We start from the raw sequence: 26,615 nt of genomic DNA on the forward strand, positions 1-26,615 counted from the left end.
ATCTGAGAAAACCCTATTCAATTAAGTTAAAAGAAATGTGTTATTATTTGAGTTAGTTTGTGTACTAACTCAGTAATTTTTATGTTCGGTTATTTTTACACTATTTAATTAAGTAGAAATCAATACATAGATATAAACTACAACAGAAATCAGTGTGTGTGATATATGATATATAGCATATGCATAGATACATATATATGTATATAATATATACTCTTGTTCCTGTATGTATGTGTGTGTGTGTGTATATATATATATATAGGTTGTTACCAAAAATGAATCCACACCTTAACAGTTGATAACTCACTTAATTTTCACTCCTTTTCAGATTTAACTGATTTGAAATAATGGGTGAAGTCTGACTAAGCTTTGTTCAAAGAAAATTTGTCCTAAAGTGTCACTAGATTTTTTTTATGGGGATACATAAAAGATAAAAGTTTACTGTACAAAGCCAGGAACAGTTGACAAATTGAGGGCACAAAAATACCAAATGAAAATTATTATTGATGTTTGTGATTCCATTGCTTTGCATTATCAGCAGTGCCTGGACAAGAATGGTCATCAGTTTGAAAACAGGCACTGACAAAAGAAATTACTCCTTTCTGTATGTGGGAAACTGTCTATTGTCTTCACTAGCAGAGAGGTGTGGACCAGGATCCAGGAATGCTGGTGACCTTTGAGCTCTGGCAAAGGTCAGGGCTGTACAACCACTGTTTAGTCCAGACAATGGTAGCTGAAGCAACTTCCCTACCAGACAGTCATGTAAATCCTTACTGATAAAATAGTCTGCCTGTTACTGGAAATTGCCTGCCTAACAGCTATAGGTGTATCCCAAATTGAATAAAAGGATGGCAAGGCCTGAGCCCAAGTGGAGTCCTTCCTCTTGAGCTGGGCTGCCCCCTGGCCCCCAGATATTTCCAAATTATTTCTTCTCTCGTCTCTTTCATTTGCATGCGGACCCTCTTCCAGAGCCCAAACCCTGAACCACGTGGGATGTGGGTATTCACATCTGTAGATTATTCTGTACACACACACACACACACACACACACACACACACACACACACACACACACACACACACTTTGTATGAAAACCATCATTTACTTAACATTAATGATGTTGTCACAGCAAGTAAGGCAGTTAGTTTTAAAATATAAAATTTAGGTTGTAAGAGCAATCTTTACCTACACTTTGAGTACTTCCTATGGAAAATCAATTAAAGAACTTTTTCTTGAATGCAAAAATATATGTACCTATACAGGACAAAACTTACGGCCGGGCAGGGTTTTTGCAGATATCCAACTTGAAGCATTGCCATAGCCAGCATTGGTGCTGGCAGCCACTTGGAATCTGTACCATCTAAATTTCTTTAAGCCATATACTGTCTCTTCCGTTAGGTCAGCTTCATAGAGGTATTGAATTTTTTGATATTCGATACATTCTTCAGAATCCCATTCTCTGCAATTTTGAGCCCGAAGTTGAGTGGTAATCTTGTAATTTTGGAAGTAACCAAAGATAGTGTCAGGTCTCATCCATGTCAATGTTGCACTAGTTGACTGAACATCAGAAAAAGCAATATTTGTGGGAACACTGGGAACTAAAAATTAAAGAGAAAAAATACAAAGTCATTGGAATTACCAAACATTTTGTAAACAGAAGTAAAAGATGGTATTTAAAAATACTACTTATAATGTAACTAGTGGCATAATAAAGTGTCTTATTACAATTGCCCTTAGATTAATATTAAGTTGATGCTTCAGAGCCCACAGGTTCAAAGAGGTAGAAGACAAAATAATTGTGATTATTTTTATTTCTAGTTTTGCTCCCTAATTCATTTACAATATAAACTTTTGCTTCATATATACAAGCACTGGTACAAAAAAACTTGCATGCTAATATAGTCATATGTCCTTCCCTAGGTATGGTCTGAGTTTTTAATGTTCAGTTCCTAAGAAAGACATTCTATATTTAAATGTCTAGACAGACACAAGGGCATCTTATATACAGTAAATGTTGATTATAAAATAATTTAAAATAAGCAAGATTACTAAATGGATTAATAATTAGTTATTTTATCTTGCACAATTTAGAATTAAAACTCTTTCTAGAATATCATCCAGCACACTGATATTAATACTCAGACTAAGACATCTGTGTATCACCTATAATACATGCTCCTACTTGAACTCACTTATTAGATTTCATATTTACTATTGGTTTGCTATATGCATACCATGTGCCAGGCTTGGAGCCTGTTTAGGGATTAAAGATACATAAGGTTTATGTCTTTTTTTTAAAAAATAGCCATTTATTGGATAAGGAATATAAGCATATTATGGTTAGAAATATGAAAGAACAATATGCTAAGTGGTATGGGTACTTCCTTCAATCATGCCTACATGCAAGGACTTTTGCTCGGAAGACTGACATAGAATGAATGATAACAATGACTTGTATGGAAATGGCATAATTCATAAAAACTATATACGAACTTAAAAATAGACAATAGGGCTCCGATTGCACTGAACCCCATTCCGGGCGAAACCCTGGGAAACTCACTCACTTTCGCAACTCCGCCGCCCCCGCAGGCCGCCCGGCCCGGGATGCTGGGGACGCCGCCGCAGCGGCGGCGCCCAGAGCCCGGCGGCCTCCCAGCACCCGTCCCCGCCGCGCAGCCCCTGCGCGCCTGGTGCCGCGGGGCCGCGCGCCCCGCACACCGGATTGAGGCCCGGGTGCCCTCTCCGTGCACCTCCCGGCGGCGCTAGACTTCAGTAGAGTTGACTGAATTCAAGGGATTAAGAAGTACAAATTGGGGGGACGCCGCGGTGGCAACGCCTGGAACGCGGCGATGGCGGCGCCTGGAGCTCGGCAGCCGCCCAGCGCCCATCCCCGCCGCATGGCCCTTGCGCGCCTGGTTCCGCGGGACGCGCACACCGCGCACCGGACGGAGGCCCGGGCGCCCTTTCCGTGCACCTCCCGGCGGCGCTAGACTTCAGTAGAGTTGACTGAAATGAAGGGATTAAGAAGTACAAATTGGGAAGTTTGAAAAAGATGGCGGCGGAGGTTAAAGGCTGTTCTGTTGCCTCGCACCCAGCGAAATCGGAGGGGATGAGGTGTGGAGGCGCGTGGGTCTGGCTGGTGGCGGGGGAAAGGGGCTTTTGTTCTAAACCTAGGGGAGATTAGCTCTCCATCACCCTGAAATACATCTTCTGGCGAACCGCGGGAGACCCAGATGCCTGCGGGGAGAGGCGGGACTCTTGCGGAGGTGCGCCCAGCAATCAGTGTTTGCTGCGCTGGAGTGCGGAACGAGGGGACTTAGATACGTGGAAGGCAGAAGGACCAGACTCACAGCCATCGCGGCTCGCCGCACCATGGCCTGTTGGCGCCCTGAGACCCCGCCCCGCCCTGGGACCCGCCCCGCACGTATTGAAGACCTGCCCCGCAAGTCTTGCAGGCACACCTGCGCCCCAAGCAACGGCTTGTGCATGTGGGTGGCCTGCCCTCTGGCAGCGGACCAGATGAACTGCTGTTCTAGTCGGACTGCTCCAGGGCCACTCAGACAGGAGGAAGAAACTACAGTTTTTGCTGTAATCCTTGCTGAGTGCCTAAGGCAGTAGCTGATCTACACCCCATTGGAGACCCAGAAACGAGGGCATCTAGTGGTCTGTGGGAGATGACACCAGATTTCAACCACGTGCATAAGGGACACATTCAAAAGGAATATTCAGTGAGCGCCAAAGCTTTGCTGCACCAAGACCCGGCTCATAAACGTGTCTCCTGCACAGCAACTCTTCCTTTATAGACAAAGAGAGCCCCCCCAGTGACACCAACAACAATCAAGACTTAACTATACAAAGGAGGACCAAGATGGAGGCATAGGGCGGAAGCCTGATTGTTGCCTACCACAACAACTTTGAGACTACGACAAGAGAGCAGAGCAGACAACATCCAAGATCACCATAGGGCTGGCTGAGTAGATGCTCTACAACTAGAATAAAAGAGGGGTATGTGGGATGATGCTGATGCCAGTGACCCAAAGACCACACTTTAAGAACTACGGCTCAGGCGACACAAAAGAACTATGTCTCAGGCGATACAACAGCGGCCTGGAACGTGCTCGGCGCAGTTCCCCCGGCGGTCTCCGGCTGAGGGGACGGCTCCACTGGCAGCCAAGCACGGACAGACGAGCCCCTATGAGACATGGGGTGGGAGACTCCGCGCTTGCTGACCTCCGAGTCCGTCAAGAATCTCAACGCCCCGGAAGCGGCCAGGTGCGCATGCTCGGCGACCGGCCACCGATGCAGACCCAAGGGCCAACGCAGCGACGCCAGACCGGCCCACCGCCATGCACCGGGCGCACCGGAGCTTCGCCGAGCCGCCGCCCGACGAGTTCTGCAGCAGCCATACTGGAGCTCTGGAAGGATGGCCAGGGGAATTGCTGAGGGGGGATTGACCGGCAGGAATTAGGATCGGGAAGACGGGGCCCCGCTGAGACCCGGGTGCGGGCGGGATTGCGCGCCTCTGGGCTAGGGTGTGGTCACACGCCTCTGGGTATAAGTGAGGCCTCACGTCCCTGGGTCTAGGTGAGGCCACATGCCCCTGGGTCCAGGTGAGGCCGGACTCCGGGTCCGGGTGAGGCCATGTGCCCCTGGACCCGGATGACGGTGGATCCCGTGCCCGGGCGAGGCCAAGCGCCCCTGGGTCTGGGAGAGCCCACACACCCCTGGGTCCAGGCGAGACCATGTGTCCCTGGATCCGGGTGAGACCTCGTGCACCTAGGCCTGGGTGAGGTCACGTGCCCCGGGGTCTGAGAGGCCAAGCGTCCCTGGGTCCGGGTGAGACCATGTGTCCCTGGATCCGGGTGAGGCCGCGTGCACCTAGACCCGGGTGAGCCCAAGTGGCCCTGGGTCTGGGAGAGGCCAAGCGTCCCTGGGTCCGGGTGAGACCATGTGTCCCTGGATCCGGGTGAGGCCTCGTGCACCTAGGCCCGGGTGAGCCCAAGTGGCCCTGGGTCTGGGAGAGGCCAAGCGTCCCTGGGTCCGGGTGAGACCAGGTGTCCCTGGATCCGGGTGAGGCCTCGTGCACCTAGGCCCGGGTGAGGCCACGTGCCCCTGGGTCTGGGAGAGGCCAAGCGTCCCTGGGTCCGGGTGAGACTATGCGTCCCTGGATCCGGATGAGGCCTCGTGCACCTAGGCCCGGGTGAGCCCAAGTGGCCCTGGGTCTGGGAGAGGCCAAGGTTCCCTGGGTCCGGGTGAGACCATGTGTCCCAGGATCCGGGTGAGGCCTCGTGCACCTAGGCCCGGGTGAGCCCAAGTGGCCCTGGGTCTGGGAGAGGCCAAGCGTCCCTGGGTCCGGGTGAGACCATGTGTCCCTGGATCCGGGTGAGGCCTCGTGCACCTAGGCCCGGGTGAGCCCAAGTGGCCCTGGGTCTGGGAGAGGCCAAGCGTCCCTGGGTCCGGGTGAGACCATGTGTCCCAGGATCCGGGTGAGGCCTCGTGCACCTAGGCCCGGGTGAGCCCACGTGGCCCTGGGTCTGGGAGAGGCCAAGCGTCCCTGGGTCCGGGTGAGACCATGTGTCCCTGGAGCCGGGTGAGGCCTCGTGCACCTAGGCCTGGGTGAGGACACGTGCCCCTGGGTCTGGGAGAGGCTAAGCGTCCCTGGGTCCGGGTGAGACCATGCGTCCCTGGATCCGGATGAGGCCTCGTGCACCTAGGCCCGGGTGAGCCCAAGTGGCCCTGGGTCTGGGAGAGGCCAAGCGTTCCTGGGTCCGGGAGAGACCATGTGTCCCTGGATCCAGGTGAGGCCTTGTGCAACTAAGCCCGGGTGAGGCCACGTGCCCCTGGGTCTGGGAGAGGCCAAGCGTCCCTGGGTACGGGTGAAGCCAGATCCTGGGTCCGGGTGAGGCCGTGCGCCCCTGGATCCATCCGGGTGAGGCTGGGTCCCAGGCCCGGGTGAGACCACGCGCCCCTTGGGTATGGGTGAGGCCACGTGCCCCTTAGTCTGGGTGACGCCGTGCCCCTGAGTTCGGCCGAGACCAAACCAGAGGGAGTTGGACCTCCATTACTACCATTTGTCCACCATCCAGAGCCGAGGGGTCAGTGCTGACATGTACACATAAGGAACTACTGGACATTGAAATTGGGTCTCAAAAGAACTGTTGGTCCAGGGGGAAGCTCGCTACAGATTGATTCATTTGCCTGTCAGCATGACTATTGTTGCTCGTCTCACATTCAGTTCTTATTAGTGTATATCTAGTGACATATGATCTCGCTCATCTGGGGGAAATGATGAACAACATAGGCTGAGGAACAAGAACAGAACCAGAGGCAAGGAGGCATCGATCGGACTATCGGGCCTCAGAGGGAGGATAGGGGAGGGTAGGGGGAGGGTGGGGGGAGGGGGAGAGTTCAACCAAAGGACCTGTGTGCATGCATATGGGCCTATCCAGCGGTTAAGTTCAACGGGGGATTGGGGCATGCGTGGGGAGAGGGGTGGGATGGGAATGGGGGGATGAGGACAAATATGTGACACCTTAATCAATAAAGAAATTTAAAAAAAAAAAAAGAAAGAGAAAATATATTAGTTAAAATACAAAAAAATAAATAAAATAAATAAAATAAAAATAAGACAATTAATAAATAAATAGAAAACTCACTCATTCCTAAACATATCATATGAATTCAACATTTAATAAATACAAATGAGCACCCAATTTGTTCCAAGTGATATTGTAGATTCAGAGAATACAATGAAGAAAATAAACTAAAGTCCCTACCCTTGTGTAATTTACATTAAGGAGGTTTATCTATCTATCTATATAAAGAGGAAATATGCAAATTAGGCCAGGACTCTGTAACGGGTCACAACCAGACAGGAGGAGGTTGTGCACGCATGTGAGGCCAGGAGCGGAGATGCAGACAGAGATGGGGGCCTGCCTGAGCCGATGCAGCAGCTCCGGTGGCCCAGTGCAGACACAGGCAGGGGGTCGGGGGGGAGGCCTGGGGCTGGCTGAGCCAGAGCACCGGCTTGGGCAGCCCCAGAGTGGACACAGGCAGGGGTGTAGGGGGAGCCTTGGGCAGAAATCAGGCATGGGTCCTGGCCGCCCTGCGGCGGTGGTTCGGCCTGACTCCCGCGGTGGCCTGCAGGGTGCTTCCTCACATGGCAGGAGGCGGGGCACCTCCTCAGGTGCATTCAATCGCGCGCTGGGCCTCTAGTATATATATAAAAGGCGAATATGCAAAGTGTCCCCTCGGGAGTTGGACCAGGAGACTGGGAGTTTGATTGTTCACTATGATGTGCGCTGACCACCAGGGGGTGGTGCAGAACGAAAGAAGGTCGCAGCCAGCAACCGGCAGCCAGCAGCTGGGGAAGGAAGACCCAATCAGCCCTGATTGCTGGCCAGGCCTAGGGATCCTACCCATGCTCAAATTTCATGCACCGGGCCTCTAGTATACAATAAAAGTATAAATAAGTATTAGATATAGTACTTTGGATAATGATTTGTGTTGTGGAGGAAAATAAGGAAGCAAAAGAGAAGAATTACAGGGATATTGAAATTTTAATTGAGTTGTTAGAGAAGGCCTCACTGATTAGAAAACATGATATTCCTGATAAAGGTGGGGAAAGTAAATGTGAAAATTTGGGGAAAGATCATCCCAGCAGAAGAAAATACATTATTAAGGAACCTAAGTTGGAACCATGCTTGGTATATTTAAAGAATAACAGAGGATAGTGTGTCTACTAGGAGTCAAAGTCTAAGAAAAAAAAAAACACTGAAAGCCAGATTATGTACAATGTTGTAAGTCATTATTACTTTAATCTGAATAGAAAAGTGACAGGCTCTAACATATGTTTTCATGGAATCCCGAGTTGCTGTGTTGTGAATAAACTAAGGGATACAAGAGTGAAAAGAGAGAGAATAATTAGGAGGCTATTGTCAAGTCAACATAGGAGATCATGATGGCCTAGACCAGTAATGTAGTGGCAAAAATGACAGGAAGTATTGAGATTCTAAATATAATTTAAAGGAGCACTAACAGGATTTGCTGATGTGTGACATGTGGTGTGTAAGAGAAAGACAGGAGTAGAGGGAAATGCTAAGGTTTTGGACTGAGCAAAAGAAATATGAAGTTGCTATTAACTAAGAAGGGGATAATTGTGGAAGGAGTAAGCTTTGGGAAGAAAGATTGAGAATTGATTTTGAGTATGTTTACTTTGAAAGGCCTATTAGATATCCAGAAGAAGATGTGAAATAGTATATAGTTGCATGAGTCTGGTGTTCTGAAGAGAGGTCTAGACTTGAGTTGAAATTTTAGATTTCCTCTTAAATTTTTACTGAATTATCTACAGACAGATTGCTTGTATATTTGCCTAAATCTGGAAAAGACGAGAAAGTCGAAAGCAATGGAAAACAAGTAGGAGATTACTTACAGCCATTGGATTAAATTGACCTGATTTAATAACTCTGTTTTCAAATATTAATATTTATCATCAAATATCACTGCATTTAAGCAAACAATGTTTAAAGGAGCATTGCAAACAGAACACTGATGCATTACTTATAACACCCTCCCTCTTCTATCTTTAGTTATGTGGGAAAACAATTAGAGAAAAGCTATTTTTTAAGAAAAAATTACCTTTATAGAAGAAATTTTGAATTGGCTAAAAAGTAGAATTCCCATAATTCAGTCAAATTCCTCAGCCACTAAGTTTGAACTCAACCACTTGAAGAAAAGACACATTTTCAAGATATTTTAACACAAAGCAGAGAAACATGACTGGCTTGGGGATTCTGGATAAGTTTTAAGAGAAAAGGTAGCATGTGAGATGGGATTTCATTGATTGCAAAGGTAGAGATTCTAGGGAGTAACGTGATCTAAGCCAAGTGAGACCATAGTTCATAATTCATATTGGCAATTAGAAATAGAAAGACTGCACAATGGCCTGGGGACATACTTTTCCCGTGAGACTTGCAGATAACTTGTCAGGCAATGGAAAACCAGCAAGTTGTCAGAATAAGATGTTCAGAAGACCATTTTATCAAGTCCAGTTTGGCAATTGCACAAGAGGAAAAGGAACAAATTCATAGACCATTTGATTTGTTCAGGAAAGAAGAAACAATATAGTAGCAACATGGAGAAAGTCAAGTTTTAGATCTATTTTGGTCATTGAATCCATAGAACAGGCAAATGAATGAGAAGATCAGAGAATCAGAATTTGAAAGAAGTTTAGAGATGATCTTGGTCAACTTGTCTTTTTATGTCTGACCTTTATGTAGGCAGATGTCCCCTAAGATTATTGGCCACTATACACATAGCTTCTTCCAGTGTTTCTACCAAACACTGATATAGGTACTGATGTGATGAAATCTTGCTGTTGTAATTAAGAATTCAAATAAGTTTACTTCAAAATACGGAGAGATTATCCAGTGGGCCTGATTTTATAACATGAGTCCTATAAAAGCACAGAGTTTTCTTTGGCTAGTTATGAAAGAGAAAAGTAAGATATATTAATCAAAAGATATATTCAGTGTACAAAAATTCCTCCACTGCTGGCTGTGTAGAAGGAGGGGACCACTTACTAAAGAGTTGAGGACATCTCTAGTCACTGAGAGCAGCCTTTGGCTAAGAGCCAGCCCAGAAATGGTGATCTCAGTCCGGCAGCTCTAAGGAACTGAATTCTGCCACAGCCACATGAGCTTAAAAGAGGGCCTGAGCTCCACCTGAGAGTACAGCCGACTACACCTTGGCTCCAGCTGTGAGACCCTGAGTAGGAAATCCAGGCACAGCATGCCCAGATACCTGACCTACAGAACTGTGTGTGAATAAATCCATGTCGTTTTAAGTTTCCAATTTTGTGATAATTTGTGACATACAATAGAAAACCAATTTAACTTCCCTCTATAGAATGGCCTATCTCTACTTATCTAGCCTTTGCTTTAATATAGAGAGCCAAGGGAAACTCAAAATCTTGAAGGGCTTTATTTTAAAACTAGAGGCCCAGTACATGAAATTCGTGCACTGGGGGGGGGGGGTGTCCTTCAGCCTGGCCTGCGTCCTCTTGCAGTCCATGACCCCTCACTGCTTACCACCAGCCTGCTCACTGCTCCTTAGGGCTCGGCTTGCTGTTCCTTAGTGCTGCTGCAGAGGTGGGAGAGGCTCCCGCCATCACCGCTGCACTTGCCAGCCATGAGCCTGGCTTCTGGCTGAGTGGCGCTCCCCCTGTGGGAGCGCACTAACCACCAGGGGGCAGCTCCTGCATTGAGTGTCTGCCCCCCCTGGTGGTCAGTGAGCATCATAGCGCCTGGTCATTCTGCCGTAATGGTAGATTAGGCTTTTATTATATAGATTTATTTCCAGATAGCTCTATTAATTTGTTCACCCTTCATTATTTTGAACTGATACCTATTTTCCTATAAATCCTAGATCTACCCTGAAAACCCACCTCAAATAGGCCTAATCCTATTTTCATCTCTGCTTCACTCCATTTATACCAAATATCTAAAAAGGTTTTGATTCCACATTGATTTCTATAAAAAAATATTGAGCAACTATATGTACACACACACGTATAAACACACAAAATCTAATATGCTCATCTACATATTAGATTTTGCCCCTGAAGGTCTATATTAATGCTTGCAACAATGAAGGCATCTAATAAATATTTTTAATGTATGAACAAATGAATAAGAGGGTATAACAGGGATTTGATTTAGACAGATGGTCAGAAAAGAATTTTCTGATGAATTACTATTTGACCAGAGACCTGATAGATCAGATGTAGCTTCCCAGGTGAAAAACAGCAGGATGTGTTAAGACTCTGAGGAAGAAAAGAGTGTGGCACTTTGGAAACATTATAAAAGGCTGTTGGGTCCACAAGGATGTAGATAGGAAGATAGAAAGTTGGAGCAGTAGGCCAAAAATCAGAAAATGTTGAGCCTTCTAGACTAGATTCAAGAGTTTTAGTTTTATTATAAGTGCAGTGGGATAATTGAGAAGTTTTAGATTGAGTTTTCATTTGCATTAAAACCATAGACTCTGCTCTTTCCCCAGGAGAGCCAGGGAGTATGGTCTAGACATCACCAAGCACCCATTCTATGTTTCAATTTCCAGTGCCTAGCATTTAGTGGGCAAATAACAGTGGGAAGGAAGAGGGGTGCATTAGCTATCCAATAAACTAAAGAACTAAGAGGGCTACCCTTTCCCCATTTCAGCAGGAGGGAGGACTAGATGCCCATGGTTCTATGAGGAACTTCACCCTTAAATGTTCAGATTAAAAAAAAAAAAGACTTTAAACTTTTTTGCACAGTAAAAAGATTTTCAGCAGGTTAACATTGACCCATAGACTCCAGCATTTTCCAAAAAAGTGTTATGAAGAAGTCACGGTCTAAATAGGATAGTACTTTAACTTGACAAAGAAACAGGGTCTGTGCAAGAGCTGTTTATTTTTAATCTGGCTATGAAAGAGTAACAATTGCAGTTGCCTTTCATGTGACAGGTACAGTGATGAACCTTGAACAGAGCCCCAGTGTCTGACACATGGGCACTCAGTGAGTGTCGACTGTGTGATTAGATTATGCTTCACTGAAATAGCCCTTTGGTTTTCATGTAGTAAGAAATGTTGTCCACATTTTCCAATCAAGTGTATTTAAAAGAATGGTAAGAAATGGAATCTAATCTGAGGCCAAATATATAGTATAATTCATGCACAATTCTTTGTAACGAGGCTACCTTAGAGGCACTCATAAATGACCACCAGTAACCCTCATTTATATCCAGTATCTTCTCTTTTGATGAACTGTGTATTGAACTAGACTATTTCAAAGTGACTGCCCTATTGAATTACAGATACAAAAAGGATTACACTCATTTTAGCATGGAGAATCAGATTTCCATTCTTTAAGAATGACTAAAAACCTCAAACTTTTTCTATCCACAGATGGTACTAATTTGAACACATCATGCCATGCTTCCTGGAGTAATCACGCAGCTTGCTTAGATTTTCTAAACATGACTGAACTGTGATGAAGCGATCAACATTCACTGCCAAGGTATTCCGTAAATTATATTTTTATTCATAAATTATTCTTACTGGTGAAATTCTTTCATCCTGATTAAAATAAAAGTCTGTCTATCTATATAAGTACAATTTGTTACAGGTTTAAATGCATGTCAGCTTTAGTGACTACTTAATAGATTCAACTTAAGAGTATGAAAATGTATGTAAAAATTAATTATTCTCTAAACTTCTAAATATCAACTATTAGAAGTTATCAACCTTTATCACAGAATTCTGATGATAGCTTTATTGACTTCTTGCTGAATTTGTTAAGTATACTAACATGGAAGACCAAGTTTCCTTAATTCTTTATTTATAACTATATATTTTTATCTTCCAGCATAGATATACTCTCTTTTAAGAAAAACAGGTGTCTGGAAATTTATAAAACTTATAAAAGTATCAACACAATATTTCTTAGCTTATTAAGAATATTTTTTCTCTAATAATTTTAAATAGTTTACAACTCTTTTAGAAACACAAGGAACAAGTACATAATTTGAGCACACACAAATAAAAGTACAGTTTACTAACACTAACATAGTATGGACAAATATAAAAATATAAACTCCTACAAGGTTGAGTGCAAAGAAAATTTCAGCATACTACATATAAATTTTGAATTAACTTATATTTTGTTATCAGCATTTATTGGACATTCACATTGAGTGGTATGGGCAAGTTGTGTCTTAGTGTATCAGATCCTTTTTATACGTATATTAAAAGTAAATTTAGCTAATAGAAACCAGTGCAAATAGGTGATGCCAAGAGGAAAGGCTCAATGGAAGGAGAAAATATAGTAGCTATAATTTGAAAGAACAATTGAGGATTAGTAGAGATGTGAGAGAAAAGATGTTTAAATAGATTGAAGGGGAAACAAAATGTTTGTCATAGACTGGAGAAAAGAAAGTCTAAGGAAGTAAAAAGAAAAGGCAGGCCGTCAAGTATGGTATTATTGAAAGGCACTGACAGTTTGAGAAATTAGTTTAGATGACTATTTAATTGGTAAAGTACAAACTTAAAGGAAAGACTGAGCCTCCATATAGCTATTTATAGAGAAAAAAAGTAAACTTAATATAAACTGCTTAGGTATTGTATATATACGCAGCATCATGCAGGTTACAATGATGACAAAGAATTATTAGGAATAAGCAAAAGAATATTGGCAGAATGTGATGATTTATTTACATAGAGGAAATAGGAGTACAACAAATGGAATGAACCCAAGAATTTAGTCAATAGGTAAAATAGATATGCCATATACATTCTAGAAGTATTTTATGGTTTAGCTCTCAGTGTTCCAGCAAATAATATTTAAAAACCAACATTATAGATCTCTGTGGCAATAAAGACAAATTAAATAGTCAAGAAAAATGCAACAATCTCTGGTACTGAGATCAAAGATATATTTCTCCTCCCCAAATCACATAAATAGGGTATCATGTAACTTACTGAACAATGTCTTCAACAACATCCTTACATGGTAAATAAGGTTTAACTTAGCTCTTTCTTATAACAGCTCTTAGTGTGGGTGGGCATAGTAATTATCAGCTACATTTTTGTTAAACTATTTCTCCAGAAGTTTTAATTATTTAATTCAGGTGCACTTCTCTCAGGTACTCTGGCTTAGTCCAGAGATAAATTTTTGGAGTAGCTGGAATAGTATTTACCAAAATATGCTACATAAACATTATTTTAGGTAATACTACAAAGCTGAGATATGGACTGGCACACTAATTAGTATGACAAATTAAACCATATAATTTGCATTAAAGGCAATTGAGAACGTGTCTATTATAAGGACTGTGATTTCCTAAAAAAGAAGTCAACATGCCTGTCCCAATATATGTAGACACAGATAACTAGCGACCCAAAATTCTATGAACAAAAGCTATAATAATATTGGTTTTTTAAAAGATTTTAAAAATTGATTTTTAGAGAGAAAGGAAGGCAGGGGAGAGAGAAACATCAATGTGATAGCAGTGAAACATTGATCGTCTGCTTCCTGCATGCAGCCTACCTGGGATTGAGCCCACAACCTGGGCATGCACCCTGACTGGGAATCGAACTGGCACTCTTTGGTGCACAGGATGATGCCCCACCAAACTGCATCGACCAGGGCAATAATATTAATTTTAAACTAAGTATTAGTGAACACAGAACTTATTTATAAAGTATCTCAGTAAAATTTCTGGTGGGAAAAGTCTTTTATTGAAGACACTACAAAGGAAAATGAGTTATACATATCCTATTTGGAGGTTAAATGAGTTAATTTATTTTACAGAGTAATTAGTTTGACGACTGTATATAGCAAATTATCTCATGAGAATATAACAAATGACAACTTTGATTTAAAATAGTTCATATGAAGTAGTTCTTAGGGGAGCAATTACATAGTAGAGTTACTTTTCTATTAAGACCATTGCATTAACATCTGGAGACTAAATTGAGCCATTAATATTGATGATGAAATGAGAAAGACATACTGGTTTGTAGGGTTTCACTTGAGGATAGAAATGAGTAAGTAAAATGTACTTCATATCTTGTTAGCATAGATAAATAGAGATGTCTTAGGAGGAGAAGCTTAGATTAACATAAGAAGTCAGGAAAAAATAATTTAATTAAATACGTATATATAAGCTTTGAAATCATGAGAGTGAAAGAACATTTAAAAGGAGTGTTTATAGTGTCAGAACATCAGATGATGAACTCAGCAGTTAATAGTGAAGTAAAATAGGAAAAGATAATAAAAATTGCAAGTATGCCAATAATATCTGGCACACATTGATATTTAAGAAATATTTGTTTAACAAATAAATAAGTGAAAAATTAATAAATGAATGCATATATGCATGGATTCATGAAAAATTTTCATGAAGAAAGGGTCACCAATGCTGATTGATGAACAAGTGTCACCAATGCTGATGCAATCAAATCCTACTTGAAATTATTCCACTTTTTAAGGACTATGGCTATACAAACAAAAAACTAACTAACTAAAACCCTTAATAAGTTAAAATACTCAAAAAATCCTGGACCTAATGTTTGGGGAAAATTCTATAAGAAAGAAAAAAGAACTTGTATTTCTCAGGGATTCAGAATGAGAGAGAGGGAGAGGGAGAAGAAAAAAAAGAAGTAATTTAATGATATTTCAGAATAAAAGCCACACTCTCCAAAAAGAAGATAACAAAATCCAGAGTTTTTGAAAAGCATCACCAATAATATTCAATATGAGTTTAAAATTTACTAGGCAGATAGAGAAATTATTAGTAACAGAAATGTGACTAATAGTCAAGAAGAAAAAGTGTTCAATAGGAAGATTATAGGATAAGGAATTAGAATAAAATGAATTTTAAAAAGCTATTATAAATATTTTATTTGACAATGGTAAACAGTTATTATTGTAAAGCAAATGGGCAATATCAGCAAAGAAAGTGGAAATAATGAAACAGAACTAAATGAAAATTCTAGAATTTAAAGTACAATATCTTAAATGAAATATTCATAGGAGTTTTTTAACACTGGATTTTAAAATGGTAGAATACAAAGTCAATCAACTTGATAATACATCAATAAAACTCCAATCTGAATAACAGATAAAAAAAGTTTAATAAAGCTTTAAGGAATGACTTCAAAAGGTGTGTAATTGGAGTTCCAGAAGTGCTGAAAAATATTTGAAGATGAAAAGAACCAAAACAATCTTGAAAAATTAACACTTTTTTTTAGAACTTACATTACCTGATTTCAATATTCTTTTATAAAGCTATAGTTATCAGCACAACATGGTATTGTCATAAAGGTCAGCAAATAAATCAATGGAATAGAATATATTCTAGAAATAGATTCAAGTGTATGGGTAAACTGATTTTTGACAAAGCTACCAAAATAATTCAATAAAGAAATTGTTCTGAAAACACTGAATAAATGTTTGAAAAAAAACTTTAGAGCATATCTCATACTACATACATACATATAAAAAATTAGAGATAAATCATGGAGGAGAAGCTTAGGTTAAAAGTAAAAGCTAAAATGTTCTTGAAGTAGAAAATATTTCTTACATAGGACGCAAAATGTACTAATGTGAAATTTAAAAGTGCTAATTTGGATTTCTTCAAAATTAAAGTCATTTGCTCATCCAAAGGTACATTAGAAATTCAAGTTATTGACTATGATAATATTTGGATATATAATATATCCAATAAAGGACTTGTATCTAAAATATATAAAGAATTTCTATAATTGAATCCTAAAAAAGAAAACAACTCAATAAAAAAATGGGCTAAGACTTGAACAGAAACTTCCCAAAAGGAGGTAGTACCGACAACCCTCACTTTTCACATTCCACCATATTTGAATTTCTATTTCTATGGTTTAATTAAATTACACCTGTCTCTCCAAAACAGGGGTTCAAGCTTGTTACCATTGTATATTAATGAGTATTTGCATAAAGTGAACTTTGCTGCTATCTCTTTTGTCCACAAAATTGCTACATAAGTAACAGATGTACAATATATACTGTGACCAATCATGTAACTTCTTTTAATGCCTATCATTGATTGGTTACTGTGCATCTGTTACTTAGTTCATGAACAGTCAGCAAAGTGTGTAGTTTTATTGCCTCCTTGTCCCCCATGTTCATGTGACATATTGAACAACAAAGATGGCAGCATCCCATGCTAGAAGTGAAAATTCAATCAAACATAAAGGGAGTTTTAGAACAAATAGCTAATCATGGAAATGTGGACATTGCTGCCATTTAAGAAACTTTAGATATCCAGCCAGGGGAACTTAGTAAAAACAAACTTTATGGACATAAGAAAAGTGGTTGTGATGAAAGGATGTAGAATGATGTCCCAGAAGAAATAATACTAACAAGAAACTTCACACTAATGGAACTCTTGAAGAACATTATGAAGAGATAATGTTATACTTCATAACACCATAAGTGTTGGAAGCTTTGGAATGTAATCCAAATTTTGAGATGTATAAAAATTTGCCATGTCATAGGAAAGATGCTCTCTCTGTATTATAACCTAAACAATAAGAAAAATAAAGCAACCACTCTTGATAAGTTTTTTTTTTTACAAATTAATCTAAGACTTTAATTCTCAATATTTCTAATGTTTTAAATTATAGTACAGTAAATAAATATTGGTTTTACTATTTTTATTTTTATATATTTATAACTGACAGTAAAACATATTTAATATAGTGACAAAATATTTTGAAGATCATGGAATAATCATAGTATCCCCCATAGACTATGAAGATTGCTTTGCATAGATTCAGCTCTACAGTTTATGGTATCACACTACCACATAAAAATAAAATAGGCCAATATATGGTCAATAACCATGTTAAAGAATTTAATACCATTAATCATCACTGAAATGAAAATTAAACTTACACTAAGATTGAAATTCTTTATACTAATTAAAATGTTTAAAATAAAAAATAACACAAAATTCTGCTGATAACTAAGAAGTAATTAGGACTCTCACACATTGCTGTTGGGTATGTATTTAAAAGAGTACACTTTAGAAACCTGTGAGTTTCTTGAACAGTTAAACATGCATCTAGACTATATCCTAGCAATTCCACACACAAAAAAAGAGTCATTCAAAGATATCTATGGCAGTTTCCCTCATAATACATATTTTGGAACAATCAAAAGAAAACAGACATAAAATAACAGGGTACTCATATAATGGGAAATAACAACAATGAAAGAATGAATTACCCAAACCCTCAACAATGACTTTCCAAATTATGTTTAAAGGAATAGAGCATACATAAAAGAGCTACCAGAAAACAAAAGGTAAGATAGCTATAGGAAATCCTCATCTATAATAATAAAAGCATACTATGCTAATTAGACCAGACAGCCAAACTACCTTCTGGATGTCCTTCCAGATGAAGCCACCATGACGGGGACCAAGGCAGATAGGGGCAATCAGGCAGGCAGATAAAGTGGTTAGGTGCAATCAGGCAGGTAGGCGAGCAATTAGGGGCAATCAGGCAGGCAGGCAAGTGGTTAGGGATGATCAGGAAGGCAGGCAGAGCGGTTAGGGGCAATCAGGCAGGCAGGCAGAGCAGTTAGGGGCAATCAGGCAGGCAGGCAGAGCGGTTAGGGGCAATCAGGCAGGCAGGCAGAGCAGTTAGGGGCAATCAGGAAGGTAGCCGAGTGGTTAGGGGAAATCAGGCTGGCAGGCAGAGGGGTTAGGGGCAATCAGGCAGGCAGACAGGTAAGTGGTTAAGAGCCAGTGTCCTGGATTGCGAGACGGATGTCCGACTGCCGGTTTAGGCCTGATTCCAAAGGACAGTTGGACATCCCTTGAGGGGTCCCAGATTATGAGAGGGGTGCAGGCCAGGCTGAGGGACCCGCCCTCCCATGCACGAATTTCATGCACCAGGCCTCTAGTACATCAGTAATTACCCTAAATATAAATGGACTGAATTCATCAATAAAGGCACAGAGTAGCAGATTGGATAAAAAAAAAACAACAACAACACAGTGGGGGGTGGGGGGTAAGGGGGGAACAAGGACACATATGTAATACCTTAATCAATAAAGAAAAAAAAACCAACAACAATGTGCTGCCTTCAGGAGACACATCTAAGCTGCAGACAAAGGTAGATTCAAAGTAAAAGGGTAGAAAATGATTCTCTAAGCAAATAATATCCATAGAAAAGCAGGTGTAGCCATATTTATATCTGAAAAAATATGTTTCAAGATAACAAAGGTAACAAGAGACAAAATGGAAATTTTATAACAATAAATGGGATAATACATCAAAAAGACATAATTCTTTTTTATTGTATGTTTTATTGATTTTAGAGAGGAAGAGAGAAACATTGATGTGAGAGAGCAACATTGATCAGTTGCCTTCTGCAAGCCTCCTATCAGGGATCAAACCTGCAACCTGAGCATGTGCCCTAACTGAGAACTGAAACCAGTCTCCTTATGGTGCATGGGATGATGCTCAATCAACTGAGCCACACCTGCCATGTCAACACTTTTTAATATATATGCACCAAATCAGGGAATACCAAGATATATAAAGCAACTAATAACAAAACTAAAGGGAGAAACAGACAAAAACACAATCATAGTTGGGGACTGTAAAACTTCATTGACAGCTACAGATAGATCATGCAAACGGAAATTCAACAAAGAGATATAGACCTTAAAAAACACTTTCAACCAAATGGACATAGATGACATTTACAGAGCCTTTCATCCCAGAACATCAGATTATACATTCTTCTCCAGTGCACATGGAACATTCTCAAGTACAGACCATATGTTGAGTCACAAAACTAGCCTCGACAAATTCAAGAATGTTGAAATTACACCAAGCATATTCTCTGACCATAATACATTGAAATTAGAAACCAACTGCAAAAAGGAAGCAAAGAAACCCACAAATATGTGGAGATTAAACAACATACTACTAAAAAAATGACTGGGTCAAAGAAGAAATGAAAGGTGAGATCAAAAGATGTAGAGACGAATGAGAATACAACATATCAAAACTTCTGGCATGCAGCAAAAGGACTAATAAGAGGGCTGTTTATATCATTATAGGCCTATCTAAAGAAATAAGAGAGCCCCAAGTAAACAACCTAACATTAGATCTTAAAGAACTAGAAAAAGAAGAACAAAGGCAACACAAAGGCAATAGTAGGAAATAGTAATAATTAGAGCAGAATTGAATGAAATAGAGAACAAAAAGACTACCTAACTCTGATACCAAAACCTGGCAAAAAACTACAGACCAATATCTCTAATGAATATGGATGCAAAAATACAAAACAAATTTAATACAATAATACATTGAAAAAATAACACATCATGATAAAGTAGGGTTGATACCAGGGGCACAAGGATGATTCAACATATGCAAATGGAGCAATGTAATAAACCCCATTGACAAAACAAGGGATAAAAAATCATATAATCTTACCAACAGATGCAGAAAAACTATTTGATAAGATACAACATCCATTTACAATTAAAACACTCAATAAAACAAGTATGGAAGGAAAGGGCCTCAACATCATGAAGGCCATGTATGACAAACCCCAGACAATATCATACCCAATGGTGAAAAACTGAAAGCTTTTCCTTTAAAGTCAAGAACAAGACAACCATTCCCACTCTCAACACTCTTAATTCACATAGTTCTGGAATTCCTAGCCAAAGCAGTCAGGCAAGAGAAAGAAATAGACAGCATCCAAATTGGGAAGGAAGAAGTAAAAGTGTCACTGTCACTTTTTTGCATATGACATGATTCTGTATATAGAAAACCCTAAAGATTGTACCAAAATACTAAAGGAAATAATAAATACAGTAAAGTTGCAGAATACAAAATCAATGAACACAAAAAATCCACTGCTTTCCTATTTACTAACAATGAAACTTAAGGAAAAGAAATGAAAAAAATCAACTCCTTTTAAATTGCAATAAAAAATATATAATACCTAGGAATAAACTTAACAAAGTATGTAAAGTACCTACATACTGAAAACTACAAAGCATTATTAAGAAGGACTTAAATGTAACACGGGAAACCATAAAAATCCTACAAGACTCCATAGGCAGCAAAATAGCAGACATATGTCGAAGCAATTTCTTTACAGATATAGCTCCTTGGACAATGGAAACTAAGGAGAAAATAAAAATGGGACTACATCAAAATAAAAAGCTTCTGCACAACAAAAGAAACCACCAACAAAACAACAAAAAAGTCCATGGCATGGGAGAACATATTTGCCAATGTTATCTCTGATAAGGGTTTAATCTCCAAAATTTATAGGGAACTCCTACAACTTAACAAAAGGAAGATAAACAACCCAATAAAAAAAAATGGGCAAAGGACCTAAATAGTCACTTTTCGAAAGAGGACATACAGAAGGCTAAGAGATATATGAAAACATACTCAAAGTCACTAATCATCCGAGAGATGCAAATCAAAACGACAATGAGGTACCATCTCACACCTGTCAGAATGGCTATCATCAACAAATCAGCAAACTACAAGTGCTGGAGAGGATGCAGAGAAAAGGGAATCGTCATGCACTGCCGGTGGGAATGCAGACTGGTGCAGCCACTGTGGAGAACAGTATGGAGTTTCCTCAAAAAGTTAAAAATGGAACTCCTATTTGACCCAGTGATCCCACTTCTAGGAATATATCCCAAGAAACCAGAAACACCCAACAGAAAGGATATATGCACCCCTATGTTCATAGCAGCACAATTTACAATAGCTAAGATTTGGAAACAGCCTAAGTGCCCATCAGCAGATGAGTGGATTAGAAAACTGTAGTACATCTACACAATGCAATACTACACTGCTGTAAAAAGGAAGGAACTGTAAAACTTCATTGACAGTTCGCAAAAGCATGGATGGACCTGGAAAGCCTTATGCTAAGCGAAATAAGGCAGTCAGAGAAAGATAAACATCACATGCTCTCACTCATTTGTGGAATATAATGAACATCATAAACTGATGAACAAAAATAGATACATAGACAAAGAAGCATCAAACAGACTGTCAAGCTTCAGTGGGAAGGTAGGGGAGGGTTAGTGGGGGGTAAGAGATCAACCAAAGGTCTTGTATGCATCCATATAAACATAACCATTGGACACAGACACTAGGGGGGTGAGGGCATGTGCGGGGTGAGAGGGGGAAGAGGGGAGAGAGGGAGGACAGGGGAGGTCACTAGGGGAAAAAGGAGACATATTTTCTACTAATTGTAATACTTTAAAGAGTTTTAAAAAATGCCAGGATCCAGAAAAAAAAGAGATTGAAAAAGACACAATTAAATTAAAAGATATTTCTTGTTCATGAATGGGAAGAATCAACATATTTAAAATGACCATATTACCCAAAGCAATAGACAGATTTCATGCAATCCTCCTCAAAATCCCAATGTCATTTTAAAAAAGAAAAAAAAATCATCAGAATTATATGGAACCACAAAAAAAAAAAAAAAAAAAGCCAAAGCAATCCTGAGAAAAAAAGAATGAAGCCAGATGTATCAAACTCCCTGACTTAAAATTATAATACAAAGTGACAATAATCAATTGAACATGGTATTAGCTGAGAAATAACTACACAGAACAATGGATCAGAATTGAGAGCCCAGAAATAAAACCACAGAAGTAAAAAACATACAATTGGGAAAAGAGAGAGAGAAAAAAAAAAGCCTCAAATAAATGGTGCTGGGAGAATTTGAAAGCCACACAAAAAAGAATCCTATATAATAAAAAGCTAATATGAAAATTGACCCAATGGTGGAATGACTGGTTGCTATGACATGCATTGACCACCAGGGGGCAGACGCTCAATGAAGGAGCTGCCCCTTGGTGGTCAGTGCACTCCCACAGGGTGAGTACTGCTCAGCTAGAAGCCGGGCTCACGGCTGGCGAGCGCAGCGGCGGTGGCGGGAGCCTCTCCTACCTCTGTGGCAGCGCGGGGAGCGGTCTTAAGCTGGCAGTCGGACATCCCCTGAGAGCTCTCAGACTGTGAGAGGGCATAGGCTGGGCTGAGGGATAGCCCCCTCCCCCCCAGTGCATGAATTTCATGCACCAGGCCTCTTAGTGAAACTATATTACAGTTTGTCCCTTGTACAAAAATTAATTAAAAAATGGATCTAAGACCTAAATGTAAGATCTGAAACAATAAATTACATGGAAGAAAACATAGGTACTAAACTTATGGACCTTGGTCATAGAGAACATTGTATGAATTTGAGCCTAAAGGCAAGGGAAGCAAAGGCAAAAATAAATGAATGGGACCCTATCATACTAAAAAGTTTCTGCACAGCATAAGAAACCACCAACAAAACAAAAAGGCAACCAACCAAATGGGAGATGATATTTGCAAACAACAGTTCCAACAAGTAGTTAGTATCCAAAATATATAAAGAACTCATACAATTCAACACCAAACAAACAAATAATCCAATTAATAAATGGGCAAAATACCTGAACAGATGCCTCTCCCAAGAAGACATACATACAGCCCTCAGATATATGAAATATGTTCCAATTCACTAGCTATTAGGGAAATGTAAATCAAAACTACAATGAGATACCACCTTACACCTGTTAGAATGGCTATTATTAACAAGACATGTAATTAAAAATGTTAGAGAAGTTGTGAAGAGAAAGGAACCCTCTTTCACGGCTGGTAGGAATATAAACTGATACAACCACTATGGAAAGCAGTATGGCGTTGATAAAAAAAAACTAAGAATTGAGTTACCATATGACCTAGCAATCCTTCTTCTGGGTATCTACCTGAAAAATCTGAAAACATTTATTTGCAAAAACATATGCACTCTTACGTTCGTTGCAGCATTATTCACAGTGGCCAAGACATGGAGATAACCAAATTGTCCTTCAACAGAGAATTGGATAAAGAAGATGTGGTACATATATTCTATGAAATACTATTCAGCCATAAGAAAAGATGAAGTATTACCATTTGTGATAACATGGATGGACCTTGAGAATATTATGCTAAGCTAAATAAGTCATTCAGAAAAAGCTAAGAATCATGATTTCACTCATATGTGGGATATAAAACTGAAACTAGAGGGAAGGGGGTGGGGAGATAGTAAAAAATAAAAGGTTCAAATATACAGTGACAGAAGATGATTTGACTTGGTTGGTAGACACACATGCAATATACAGGTCATGTATCATAGAAATGTACACTTGAAAACTATATGACACTATTAACCAATGTCACCCCAATAAATGTAATAAAATAAAATAAACCATTTTTAAAAAAAGAAAGAAAAGAACACATATAGCTCAAGAACAATTGATATTGACCTATGTTGATTAAAATCAAGACAGTGGTTTCCAAGGGAAGTTTCTGTGGGAGACAGAAATGTTCTACATGTTGTTGAGTGGTGGTTACGTAGGTTTATGCATTGTGAAAATTCACCGAATCGTATACTAAGTTCTGTTCATTTCACTATACAAAAAATAATTTCCCATAATTAAAAAACATAAAAAGAAATCAGAAAAACATAAAAAGAAAAAAAGCTTTCCCATAAAAATATACTTATATATAAATTTAAAATACTTTCTAGCTTATAGAAAATAATAATAATAATACAATAATGTACTTCTCATATATCCATATTAGAAATGAAGCCTTACAAGTTAGTCAAACATGTCAACTATTTTCAACTACCTTTTGGTAACTTTAATCTGCAGGTGGAGTTCTTCCTAGTACTTCTGAGAATAGCATTCTATCCAGATTTTAGGGAGTGTGTCTTATATAAAATCAGCCATTTCTCTATAACAATAACTTAAATGAAAAATTTCAAGTCTATCATTTTAAAATGTTATACCTCTCATACATAACAAATAGTAATAAAAATTGTATATAAAAATTACAATTTTTTTTTAAAATCCTATTTAAAGTAAACTAATTTAATTAGTAACAGACTTTTTTGGGGCTACTGATTTTTAATATATCATTTAATTGATATAGTTTTCATTGTTATGTTCTATCTGGAATAATATTTATCTTTCTAACATTGCAATTTGTTTTAAAGTAATAATTATTCATAATAAGGTATCCAGGCACAGAATAAGTGATTGTTTTCAAGTTTGCAGTAAATAACTAGGTTGTGAAAATTCAAGTTACAATGATGATATTAATATATGAAGAAATGTTACTTTTTATTTGAAATTTTGGAAGTTTTTAATAACATGGTGGCTGCTATTTCTGCATGTTTTATATTTATAAAATAGGTTCCTCCACCAAAGTTGTTTTTGTAGACCATGAAACATATTTAAAATTCATTGTTTTGAGGTTAACAATAATGTGCACTCCCTTATATTCAAAGCCTTTTTTTTACATTCATACTGCTCTGATTTTTAAACTGAGTTAAATTAGTATTAATAAAATTTTGCTATCATTAAAATTCATTTATTCTACATTTGAGAGTTTTTATACCATTAGTAAACATTTTCCCCTGAAGTTTATAATCTCATAGGAACAATAGTCACATTCCTGAAGCATGCAAGTAATATTATTACCAGAAAAAAAGGAAGGAAGGAAGGAAGGAAGGAAGGAAGGAAGGAAGGAAGGAAGGAAGGAAGGAAGGAAGGAAGGAAGGGAGGGAGGGAGGGAGGGAGGGAGGGAGGAAGGGAGGGAGGAAGGGAGGAAGGAAGGAGTAAGGGGGGGGTTTGCATGCACACACACATTCTTAATTTACTTTAAAAGGAAAGTAAAAGAGAATAAGAAAAAATGGGGTGAATGGGGGAGGAGGTTGATATGTAAAGGCTGTTATGAAAAGTATCAGCTACAGCTGCATACGACAGGAATGGAAAATAGTGTAATAAGATATGCCCCAGTTCCTAAATAAGTTAATAAAAATGCTGCTGGAAGAACAGCTGGCTTTATCTGGAGCTGGGATGAAGAAAAGAGTCGGTGCCTAGAGTCGACTTAATGAAAGGTATTAGAGCATCAATGGGGTCAAGAAGAATTATGCAGAGTAACTCAAATTCATTTTTCTTGCAAAAGGAATTACATTTAAAAGGATTTTAAATTTATAATTTAGAATTTGATACCTAAGACAATTTCATAATAGCAGACATTACACCTTTGGGACTGATCCAGGCTAAAAAATGTGAGATATGTACAGGGCCTTTAAAATTTTCCCAGGATATATTTTGCTTCAGTATTTTACAGATCTTATCATGTTAACTAATAGTGTTTTTAATAGTATAGGTTAAGCACATATTTGAGAATAAAAATTTAGTTTTCTTGAATTTTAAATACATATATGGGTAAAAGCAAAGTATATATGTAAGCATATACTTTCATGAGGAAATTTGTAAATGGACCCGAATTCCCCCCACTCCATAATGACTCTATTTAGATATTGTAAAATAATAGAATAAAACTACTCTAATTATAATAAATTAAAATTAGTTGTTACATTTCTAAGGTAATGGAGGCATTGTAATTTAATAGAAAGATTTATGGATTAGTAAGATTTCTGCTAATAGTTATAATATATTTAGCAGACATTTAACCTCTTTGCTTCATTTCCCATGTATGTAAAATGAATGCCTGAATGACATTATCACAGAGATCTAATGAAAATCTAAAATTATATAATTATAAATTTTTAAAGCATAAGAAATAAATTTGTTTCATTATATTCTTCCCATTAGTACCTCATATAATAGTTATGTATTAAATAACTTGACCTTGAATATATGGATAAAAAAGGGTTCTATACATAGAGAGGAAATATATTCCCATGAATGCACTTCTGCTTTGAGGAAGATGGAGTAGATGCATCCTCCCTATTCTGCCCACAACTTACAACTTTGGGCATTAAATATGAAACAAACATAAGAAGACTCTGAAAGGTGATGAGAAGAAGGCAGAGCAAAGAGGAAACTCAGGACCCAAGGAACAACAGAGTGGTGAGTTACCTGGGTTTTCTTTTTGACTCATATATCCCAGAAGACAGCAGTCTGGAAATGTCAACCATCTCAGCTACCGAAAA

The 26,615-nt window shown here is 39.2% G+C and overlaps 1 protein-coding gene across 1 annotated transcript in view; it reads right to left on the bottom strand.

Moving 5' to 3' along the window:
- The window catches only part of PTPRQ (protein tyrosine phosphatase receptor type Q), a 210,728-nt gene that overhangs the window by 83,088 nt on the left and 101,025 nt on the right, over nt 1–26,615 (bottom strand). The window contains exon 26 of the mRNA XM_054719730.1: nt 1,276–1,599. Within this exon, the coding sequence (XP_054575705.1) occupies nt 1,276–1,599 (324 nt within the window). The remainder of the gene's footprint in view (nt 1–1,275; nt 1,600–26,615) is intronic.

This window comes from Eptesicus fuscus, chromosome 7, assembly GCF_027574615.1.
Source record: "Eptesicus fuscus isolate TK198812 chromosome 7, DD_ASM_mEF_20220401, whole genome shotgun sequence".
Taxonomy (NCBI): domain Eukaryota; kingdom Metazoa; phylum Chordata; class Mammalia; order Chiroptera; family Vespertilionidae; genus Eptesicus; species Eptesicus fuscus.